The sequence below is a fragment of the Silene latifolia genome, chromosome Y (assembly GCF_048544455.1).
Source record: "Silene latifolia isolate original U9 population chromosome Y, ASM4854445v1, whole genome shotgun sequence".
Taxonomy (NCBI): domain Eukaryota; kingdom Viridiplantae; phylum Streptophyta; class Magnoliopsida; order Caryophyllales; family Caryophyllaceae; genus Silene; species Silene latifolia.
In genome coordinates, this window is record NC_133538.1 from 16,141,072 (window position 1) to 16,152,068 (window position 10,997).

The 10,997-nt window shown below is 37.4% G+C and overlaps 1 protein-coding gene across 2 annotated transcripts; it reads left to right on the top strand.

Annotated features, from left to right (window-relative positions):
- Positions 1-2,207: 2,207 nt before the first annotated feature.
- Positions 2,208-8,780, top strand: LOC141633835 (cytochrome c-type biogenesis ccda-like chloroplastic protein). 2 transcript variants are annotated; one of them, XM_074446226.1, is made up of 13 exons: positions 2,208-2,375; positions 2,672-2,806; positions 2,969-3,024; positions 3,623-3,753; positions 3,862-3,947; positions 4,035-4,066; positions 4,326-4,487; positions 4,930-5,002; positions 5,105-5,205; positions 5,904-5,996; positions 6,467-6,513; positions 7,101-7,399; positions 8,663-8,780. In XM_074446226.1, exons 1-12 carry the CDS (start codon positions 2,312-2,314, stop codon positions 7,171-7,173), a joined length of 1,053 nt encoding a protein of 350 aa, XP_074302327.1. In that variant the 5' UTR covers positions 2,208-2,311; the 3' UTR covers positions 7,174-7,399; positions 8,663-8,780. The 2 variants fall into 2 exon arrangements, with proteins under 2 accessions (XP_074302327.1, XP_074302326.1); XM_074446225.1 differs by lacking the exons at positions 7,101-7,399; positions 8,663-8,780 and adding an exon at positions 6,615-6,710 and having other exon boundaries at positions 2,209-2,375.
- The last annotated feature ends 2,217 nt before the right edge of the window (positions 8,781-10,997 follow it).

A 10,997-nucleotide genomic window follows, 5' to 3' on the forward strand; every position in this document is an offset into this window, starting at 1 on the left:
CATAAACTAAGTTGAATTTATTTTTTAGTTTCAAGGTATTCAATATTTGACTTGTAGAAATTGCTACAAAATCAATTTGAAAAGCAATTTGAGGTTCTTTTTTGTTAACATGGTGGGCTCATTTCATAGTCAATATTAGTCGTGTATGAGTTAATAGATATAAATTGATGATCATTGTGGGCCATTTGATTAGTGGACTAATGAATTTTGGTAAAATTGTGCTTAGTATGAGGTGAGTATTTAGGCAGAAAATTAAAAAAGATATTTATGGTTTTTGTTTTATTATTTATAATAATAAATAAGAAATTGATCACTTTTATCAATGTAAGTAGAATATATACTGGTAAAAGCGACCAATTTATAAGAAATAGTGAATATTATGTGTAAAAATAATTGTTTTTTTAAGTAGTCACTGTTAGTAACAAAATAGTGGTAAATTTTAATATCCAAAGCTAAATTTTTACCATAAAATGGTCATTTTTATGTGATCTCACCATATTAGGGTATCATATCATAGTATGATTTGTGATTGAGAATTAGGTCATTGACACTCTAGAGTGTAAACCCCTTTCATGTTCACTAACGTTAAATATACATCCAATCAAAACTCTCTTATGCATACCCTTTAATCTTTTATTAATGTTTAAACAATGTCAACCTACTTATAATCAAATTTCATTCACATAAATTGCATTAACTAATAAAAAATTTTGAGGGAGATCGGAGATAGTCTCTAAAGAAGTTATTGATATAACATTGTAATCATTTATCGTTTTCATGACCATTACATAATTATATTGTTAATCATGACTTGAAACGACTCTTTAACTTTGTATATATTCTTATAATAAGTGTACTCATTTTATTTTTAATCACGTTTTCATCTATTTTATTGCCTGTGGTATTGTTTTGTATTATAATTATAAAATAAGCTCATAATAAATTTATTATGAGAGCTTCTCTAAAGACATTTACCCAATGCTTATCAAATTCAATTTGTTAGTTGTTAGATTATTCAATTTACTCGTTCAAGGAAAGGGGAGATGCTATAATAACATGATAATCGAAGATCGACAACAAAACATTAAGTTCATAGTAAAAAAAAAAATCAAGATACTATGGCAATTGTTATTGTTTTATTTATTAGTATAGATAGTTAGATTGAAAGTTATGAACACTTCAACATGACTGACCGCTTTAACAAATAGCTATTCACACCAGTTTAAAAACGTAAAAAGAATGATTTGGAGACTAACAATTATCTAAATTGCATGATTAAACAATATTGTCTGATCGAGTAAAAACATGATGTTTAAAAAAATTAAATTCATGCCATCAAACAATTGTATATACTATATAGGATATGAAAATTATTTTAAAAAAAAACACAAAATTCTAAAATTAATTATGATTTTATGGAGACCTTAAAATATAGAGAAGTTAGTAAAAACAACAATAAAATATGGTGGTATAAATTGAGAGGCTTGAGTGTAGTGGAGTGCGGGAGTGCCTCAAAGCGTTGCAATGGCAACGAATTGAGAGGTCCCGGGTTCGACTCCCTACACGGAGTCTTCATGATTCTGTCATCCTAAAGGATGTCTTACATGGCACACGTGGTTTGCAGGGTATTGCATGTGCCCCGGGGGATTCAACCCTCGTCACCAAAAAAAAAAAAAAAAAAAATTTATGTTAACATAAAATAAATTTTATATATTGAGTTATTTAGTTAGTGGGCCTATTTTTAAGGAATCATAAAATCTATGTTAAATGTGGAGTGAGGTTTTGGAGGGAAAAAAAATACGTAATGGTTGTTGTTTTATTATTTTATATAGATAGATAGATATAGATTATTTGATTTTATTGGGCCTTTTAGTTAATGGACTGGTCTCATACCATGAGACCGTCTTATCTAACAATTTGTGAAATTGTATTGTTTGATTGACGGTTAGACACACTTAGGGGCCGTTTGGTTCAACAATTTGAAATGGAATGAAATGGAGTTTGATAGTATGGTGGTATGGGGTTCTAAATCTATACTTGTCTAATCTTGTTTGGTTCATCATAAATTATAGAAGAAGTGAATGAAGTTTGAATCTAAGGAAGGAGGGTGGGTATGGGATTCCAAGAGGTTGGGATGGAGTTAGAATCCATTGGGTATCTAACTCCATTCCAAATAACCCCAACCAAACAATGAAATGGATCAAACCATTCCATTCCATTCCAATATGCCCAACCAAACACCTCCTTAAGCCTCTTAAATGTCTATCTGCTATACAGAAAATCCCTCTTTCTCTCTGATTTTGTCTGTTCAATGAATCTGGTTGGTCATTTCAATGGTCACCCTTGCAATCTTTTTCATTCTCAATCCGCTAATTGTAAGTCTAATCCATTTTGCAATTCAATTTAGTACTTAGATCAACAACAACAACAACAACATCAGAGCCTTAATTCAATTTAGTACTTAGATCATCTTAATCAAATTCTAACTGGGTTGTCTTTATATTAGTCCATCCCAATAATTGACATGTTTTAAGTTTAAGACTGATATCTCCGTATCAAACAAAAATTTGTGTTATCCTTATATTTCAAGTTTGTTTTGGTGGGTTTTATGAGTTAATTGATTTTTGAATATCTGCTGTATAATAAAAGCTGATGAATTATGGTATTTTAGTGAGGAAAATCATGCCTATTAGGATGTCAAACAAGGAAATAATTGCAAAGGAATGCAAACAAGATGATGTTTTGACTTCAAAGATTGATTTAAGGAGCAAGCTTAGTGCCACTACTGTTTTGACTGCATTAGCTGGTAATCCTTCTATTACCCATTTATTGAATCTTATAATCTTGTTTTTCTTAACACATATTGGTAATTGTGAAATTCTTGTGTCAAATTTAAGCTGAATTTGACCTGTTTCATGGGTTAATCATGCCTGTGTACTTGAAAGAATTATTGTTTTGGAAATTGCAGTAGCTAATGTTGTTGCCATAGGGTCAGTTGAAGCAATAACTATGGATCATCTGGTGGTAAGACTTCTTGCATTTCCTCTAGTAATCATTCATATGTCAGTGATTACCGTCTTTTTCCAGTTATATTGTTTTATAGCTTTCGGTGAAGTGGGTACTCTGTACGAGTTAGTGGTTCTATTCTTGACCTGAATAGCAGATAGCGAGTCCAAAATGTACCCCCAACCTTTGTTTAGAGTTTAGACGGCGGGATTTGGTGGAAAAGTCAGTGGAGGGAAACAAAACCCATAGTTTGGTTGGACGGAATGAGGGATCCACGAGCCAAATTCAAATCCTTTCAACATAAAAGTAGTTTGGAAGGAAAACACTCTTGCTCCCTTCCCTCCTCGACATTTATATGCAAACAAACTCTAAATTTATGGCGGGAAGTCTAATTGTATTGCCGATTTCAAGATGTGATATCGAGGAGCACTTACATGAGGACATTACTAACACTTTTACCAATACTCCTGTAAGATTATGGATATGCAGTATGTTTAATGTCTATGTATCCCTTCCTCAACATTTACCTATTGGTGCGACGTTCACTTGTAGTAGATCATAGCTGTTTTCTTGTATATATAGCCTCATGAACTAGTTTTGTTCTTAATCAAGACAGGATAGGGCTGGGTCTGTGTATATGATGGCTGATGCTGGACTTGGAGATTGGTTTGGAGGGTTTGTATATTCATCTGGACAGCAAGCTAATGAAGCTGTTCAAAGTCAGTTGTCAGCTCTTAGTTTGACTAGGTACTTTCTCTGCTCATAGCTGCTGTCCTTCACAAGGCTTCTCACCTATGTTTTCGCCTTTGTATTCTCATTCTTTATTATTAAGTTTTTGTTTACTCTTTGTTGCAGTCTTGCCGTCATTTTTGGAGCAGGTCTTGTTACCAGTCTTTCTCCTTGTACATTGAGTGTCTTACCTCTAACTCTTGGGTATATAGGTAAGTCGTTTCAATATGATTGTGAGGTCAAAGTACATTGTTTTCTTGGATTTTGCTCATTTCAAGTCGATCTACTCATTTTTTTAGGTGCATTTGGTTCTGGGAAGAGTAAAACACAGGTGATGTTATCTTAAGAGCATTTCTTTTGTCCGGAATTATGTAACGTTGAAATTTCCAAATAAGAAGACAAAGTAGACATATATCAGGTCCCAAAAAATCTGTTAGTATAATATCTTGTTTGTCATTAGAACCTGCAAATAATTTGTTGCGAACCATTAATTTTGATCCCGGATAACATTGTCTGATACTCTAATGCCTACTTCTATTTCTCGCATGATAGCTTTTTTGTTGTTGTCGTCTATCACTTTGTATTTTCAGGTCATCGGGGATTCCATTGCATTTGCATTAGGATTAGCGACTACTCTTGCGCTCCTCGGTGTTGCAGCCTCTGTTGCTGGAAAAGCTTATGGACAGATCGGCAAAGGGCTGCCTTTGGCTGCTTCTGGTGTAGCCGTGGTGATGGGGCTGAATCTCTTGGAGGTAATATACAATGTTATCTGGTTGATGCAGTGATGGTTTGTTTGTGGAAACATTTTTCCCACAGTCCTATGAAAGTATGAAGTTCCAATCGTAGTTTTTGCCAGCTGTTAGGCTCCCATTTTTAAGTACCTTTCACATAATCTAATCTAGGTGAGCTTATCTTTTCATGAGATGTATGGAACCTCTTTCTTTTGTACTTCAATGATTTATAATTGGGTTTGTCAAATAAATATAGGGAATGGGTCGGAATCGGGAATCAACCACGGTTGAAGTAAATCTTTGAATTTGCTCCCTGCCATTTTTTAAGCAGTCTTGGCTATATTATATCACTAGTTGTTAGTTGTTAGCTTGTCACCTTCTTAAATTATTGCAGTACTGAGTCTGCTGCCATCTTATATCTTCATTTTACAAACATGTTTTTCTATGGTATTGGTTTTTTCAGATAATTGAATTGCAGCTTCCATCATTTTTCAATGACTTTGATCCCCGTTCAGCGGCTGCTAAATTTCCTTCAAGTAAGCACTTAGATGATTAGATCCCATACTTTCTAAGCGGAAGCTGATTCTGGCTGCATAATGGTATCTTGATAGTAACTTTTTGAATGTTTCATTTGACAGGTGTGCAAGCCTATTTAGCTGGTCTTACGTTTGCTCTGGCAGCATCACCTTGTAGCACCCCAGTACTGGCTACACTACTTGGTTATGTGGCTTCGACCAAGGTATAAAAGTCCTATTTTAGTGAGTGTATGAGATTTTAGTTACAGCGAGGATGCAGGGAGAATGACTGGTCATTGGATACTAGGAATCTAAGTGTGTCATGTCGGTCTATTACAAATGTGACTCTAAGCTTAGCCAATCCATGTTGTAAAGGTGGAGCGTTTATGCTGAAGTGAGCCTTGTAAACTGTAGGCCTTCCGTGCACAAATAAACTTTCGAAGTTTCTTCAGCACGGGAATTACGGAACATACAAAGATATGGATGAAAATGCAAATTGAATAAAGACGTTAGCCACAAACCATAATGACTACAAAATGCTCACAAAAGGTAAAGATTTCTAGTGGGAAGTTATTATGGATAGCCCGGAAGGAAACGTGGCAAGATTATTAATGAACATAGGGATTACTTTTAGGTAGAGGAAGCAGTTTCAGAATAGGTGCGGCGTTTTTGATTTTGTACCTTAAGGCCTTGTTCTGATGGAAAGGAACTGGAATTATGGAAGTGAAGAAAATGGTGGGATCCGTGTTCCTTTCTAAATCATTCCCCTTCCCTTCCCTTATCTCGTCAATTGTATCCAAACAAAGGATTATTGACTACTTCTCTTCATTTCATGTTTCTAGATGTCAACCCTTTTCTGCTCCTGAGGCTTTGTTGCCCTCTTTTGCCTTTCCACAAATCATTTGACAATTATGTGTAACAGGATCCTATCATTGGGGGGAGCTTATTGTTAACTTATACTACAGGCTATGTTGCTCCACTTTTGCTAGCTGCCTCTTTTGCTGGTGCATTGCAGGTACATCTTTCTTTTCTGTCGATCTTCAATGCTTCATGTGTCAATTCCACTTCCTTTGACAGTATCATAATGTCGGTCAGTCAGTCTCAAATCTCTCTTATTTTCCACAAAATATGATAAAAAGTTTGGGGAGATTTGTTAAAAAATTCATTTAATTAATGTCTCTTTTCAATTTCATGAAACCTCAGTATCCACTATCCAGCGTTATCGGAACAAGGCAAGCACCATAATATTTGCCAAAATATGTTTATTTTTTGTAGTCGGATACTTTTCTCCATGGAAAAGGGGTTGTCTAAGCATGAAAGGAAGAACGTTTTAGATGACTACAGTGAGGGAAGATATGATTAACTGAAAGGACTTGACAAGTCTTGTTAACGTCTTAGATTTTCTTTTGCTTTTTCATTAAACAAAACCTCAATAAGCTCTTCCCTTCTACTAGTTTATAACAGCTGCCCTATGATTTACTGCAGAGTTTGCTTTCATTTCGCAAGTTTTCAGCGTGGATCAACCCAGCGAGGTATCTTCTTTTGCTGAAAATTGCTATTTTCCCTATACTGTAGCTAATATATTGTGACTAGCACACTTTTGGTGCATCTTTGCACAAAATGATCATGACAGATGACCTGAAACAGTCTTCTGTGTAATCAAATCGTGGGAGCAAAATTAGTTGGATACTTGGATCCAACATCCTTTACCTCACATAGCTTCTTTAGTCGGCATTGGGGGTAATATTGACTGTAACTTGTATGAGTTTTATCCAATCAATATATTAGTACTCGATTTCATCTTCAGAGTGATCGGGCTCAAAAACGTTGCCATTTCAAAGATTCACTATTCTTTGGCTCTGGAATATGATATAATACAGCAAAATGGCCCATTGAACACAATGTTTTTTAGTAGCATGAAGTAGGAGAGTCTCGATGCCTGTTTATGATGCAATTTTCATTATAGGTCATCCAAAAAGAAATTCCATGATTTTAATAGGGGTTCGGCAGACTACTTTCGACCCTTAGCCCACCACAGGTGGAAGGCTCGTAGTAGGGTGATGTTATTTTGTGGTTGCATGTTATTCTTTATTCTCTTCATATATTTTTGTGGTTGCAGTGGTGCCCTTCTCCTGGGCGGAGGCCTATACACTCTGCTTGACCGACTATTCCCAGTTACAATGGTCATGTAAAGGTCTATATCTAAAGTATGATTTAGTCGATCCGAGCAAAGAATCAACATTGATATAAGATGATTTAGAAAAGCTTGGAAACAAGCTAGGAGACGGTCACGACAATCCTCATTCATTGAATGAATGCCATGCTCATATGCCAAGAGTGCATAGCCTTATAATATACGACTAGGTGGGATAAAACATTGAAGTTGTGTCATTAAACTTTCTTTTGTACATTCCAAAGGCCAAACAACCAAATTGGTAAATAAACTATAGGAACACTGACAAATTGGTAAAAAAACATGCAAAAGCGACAAATAGGTAAAAAAAACTACACATTTTCGACAAATACACCAAAAAACCATCACCACAAGCTTGGTACCAGGCACGTGTATTCCAAGCTCTTTACATCTATTAATTTGCTTAATTAGGAGCAATGTACCAGACTACCAATATTAATTAAAGCTACTACATACAACTTTTCATCTTCAGTAGCATTTGATGAGTACAAAATGGGCCGTACAAAATGTTATATTTGACGACTGCAAAAAAATAGCTTTGATCGATCAATTTTCAACACCAAAAAAATAATATTGATCAACACAAAAGCCATTAATATCGTCACAAAGCTAGGAGTCAACTAGATAGGCACGATCATTTGTCGAGAACATTGGGGCCTCTAATGACAATGCTTGGAGCAGTCATGAAGAGGTATGCAGCAGAATAGGTTTAAGACGTCGGGGAAGTGGGAACGTTGCTGGTCTAGTGTGCTAGTGAAGTTGAACAGTCGTTCGTTATTATTGATTTCGTAGTTAATGAGAGAATGATATGGAAATGATGAAACGTTGTATAAAGATACAACGTTGTCAATGAGAAACTGTTATCTTTATACAACGTTTCATCATTTCCATATCATTCTCTCATTAACTACGAAATCAATAATAACGAACGACTGTTCAACTTCACTAGCACACTAGACCAGCAACGTTCCCACTTCCCCGACGTCTTAAACCTATTCTGCTGCATACCTCTTCATGACTGCTCCAAGCATTGTCATTAGAGGCCCCAATGTTCTCGACAAATGATCGTGCCTATCTAGTTGACTCCTAGCTTTGTGACGATATTAATGGCTTTTGTGTTGATCAATATTATTTTTTTGGTGTTGAAAATTGATCGATCAAAGCTATTTTTTTGCAGTCGTCAAATATAACATTTTGTACGGCCCATTTTGTACTCATCAAATGCTACTGAAGATGAAAAGTTGTATGTAGTAGCTTTAATTAATATTGGTAGTCTGGTACATTGCTCCTAATTAAGCAAATTAATAGATGTAAAGAGCTTGGAATGCACGCGTCTGGTACCAAGCTTGTGGTGATGGTTTTTTGGTGTATTTGTCGAAAATGTGTAGTTTTTTTACCTATTTGTCGCTTTTGCAAGTTTTTTTACCAATTTGTCATTGTTCCTATAGTTTATTTACCAATTTGGTTGTTTGGCCACATTCCAAAAGTCGTTTTTATCCAACTTACGATGTAAAGTTATAGGTTTCAAACTTTCAATGTATTATCCTAAATCTTTGAAACATCATAATAGATAAATTACATAGATAAATCATACATTATGTCTAATTTGTCGTGCATCAATTGTAAATCATAATCACAGGAGTCTGTTTTCATTTTTGCTTACCTTCTCTCTAAAAACTCTCTCTCCCTTCTCTCCCAAAAAAACCCCCAAACCAAAAACCTAATTTCTTTTGCGCCGCCGCCGCCTCCACCCACTCTCGTGCCTCCCACCTGCCGTCAACCTTTCGCCGGAGATGGGGTCTTCCTTTGGCCCATCTCCGGCGATCGCTCATCATGTGGCCGTTCGTCCTTCCCTCACTGACCCTGCGCCGGCGTCTCTCGGGTACCTCAGCTAATCATCGAGTCTTTTTGTTCCGGGGCTGATCGTGGGTGTGTGTGGGTGTTGTCGTGGTGGTTGCTCGGTGCTCCGGCTGTTCTCCGACGATCCTCGTCTCCTTGCTTTCTTCGGGCTTGCATGCGTTGTTGGGTGTGTTCCCGGCCCCTGGTGTTTTGCCCCGCCATCAGTATGGTGGCTCCCTTGGTTGTTGGTTTTCTCTGTCTTTGGGGTTGTGTCTCCCCTTCGGTTTGGGTCTTTGCTCACTGTCGTCCCCGCCCTTTCGTCACCTTGTCCTGTCACTGTCTCTGTCGTTACCACCCCAGGGTGATCCCCCCACTCCCCCCACCCTTGGGCTGGTTGTTGTTTTCTGTTTTGGTCGATGAGGCTCGGTGGCTCATCCGTTGCCTCTCGTTGTTTTTATAGGGTGTGTTTTGGGTCTGTTTTGGTGATCCCCCCATTCCCCCCACCTTTCGGTCCCTCTTCATTCTCTTTTATGTCCGTCTGTTTTTTGGGTCTTGTTGGTTGTTTTGACGGTGGTCCTGGGAGGTGTCTTTTGGTGAATCGGGTCTCGTTACAGTGTCTCTGATTCCTTTTGCGTGGTTTAGGTCTCTGTTTCTTTGTGGGGTTGTTAGGGTTGTTGGGGTCTCATGTAAAGCCGGTTTGTTGCTGTCGGGATTGTCTGGGTTTGTCTGGTCATCGTTTGGAGTTTGTGTCTTGTTGGCGGTCGCGGGTTGCCTTTTTTCTCGTCTCTCGGGTCTTTGTGATGATTTAGTTGAGGTCTTGACCGTGGGTCGGTGTTGGTGTTGGAGTCGTTTTGTGATGAGTTTGGGTTGGACTAAGGTGGGTAGGCTGAGGCGTTGGATTGGATGGCTTCGGTGGTCTCACTTTCCTCATGCTATCGTTATTTTATACGCTTTTGTTTATAATAATAAAATCCCCTGGGTTATGGGTGTCCTGTCCCTTAATCTTAGGGGTGGCTCGTAGTGTCATGGCTTTCTTTCCTAATAGGGTTTTGGTTTCTTCGCACCCGATTTTGAGCTTGGGTGTCCTGTCCCATTGGGTTCGTGGTCGAGTTGGGCAACGCATGTCTTTGTATTTCTTGGGGTCGTTGGTCCTACGGTCTAAGGGTCCAATCTCTAAGGTGTAGGAGTTTATTCTCCATCGGGGGCGGACTTCGTCGTCTTGTTCTCCACTTTGTCTTTCTACGATCTTTTCGCAAGATCGTAAGTACACCTTGCTTTTGTCACTCTGCTGCTCGTATGTATCGGCGGTTTTTGGAGATCTTCCGTGTGTTTGAAGCTCGCTCTATGGCCCGTGGCTCTATCGCTTGCAATTATCACTTTACCCTTAATGCTTTTCTAGCTGTTGTTATTGTCTTTTATATTTATGTAACCCTTAGGATCGGCTTGGTAGCACTAGATTTGGCGCTCATGTGTCTGGTGCTACTTAGTCGAATATCTTACACTGTAACTCTTGAAATAATGTAAGGTATTCTCTTGTTGTCAAAAAAAAAAAAAAAAAAAAAAAATTGTAAATCATAGATGTCGGTTGTTTCGTAGGAAGAAATTGAGGGAAAGGAAAGAGAGTGAAAGAAAGGGTGATTTTGGTGAACAATTTCGTTTTCATTTATTTCTTGTTTCCGTCAGTGAAGTTTGTCCCAAATAGATGAATCCATCCAATTAAATGCTTGCGGTGTTTCGCGTAGGGATCACTTTTACAGGTTCTAATTCGGATGGCCCAGGAACCCGACTTCATGAGTTAGGGACGAGGATAGTACTCCTACAGTACTACGCATGTATTTGTCATTAGAGTTCCTATTTTTACAAACTACTCCTAATGCCATTATTTACTAATACCACCTAATATGTGTAACTTAATTACCAAAACATGCACCTATTTTCCATTTCGTTTTTCTGTCTTCATTTATTTTACGTTTCGTTAACTAA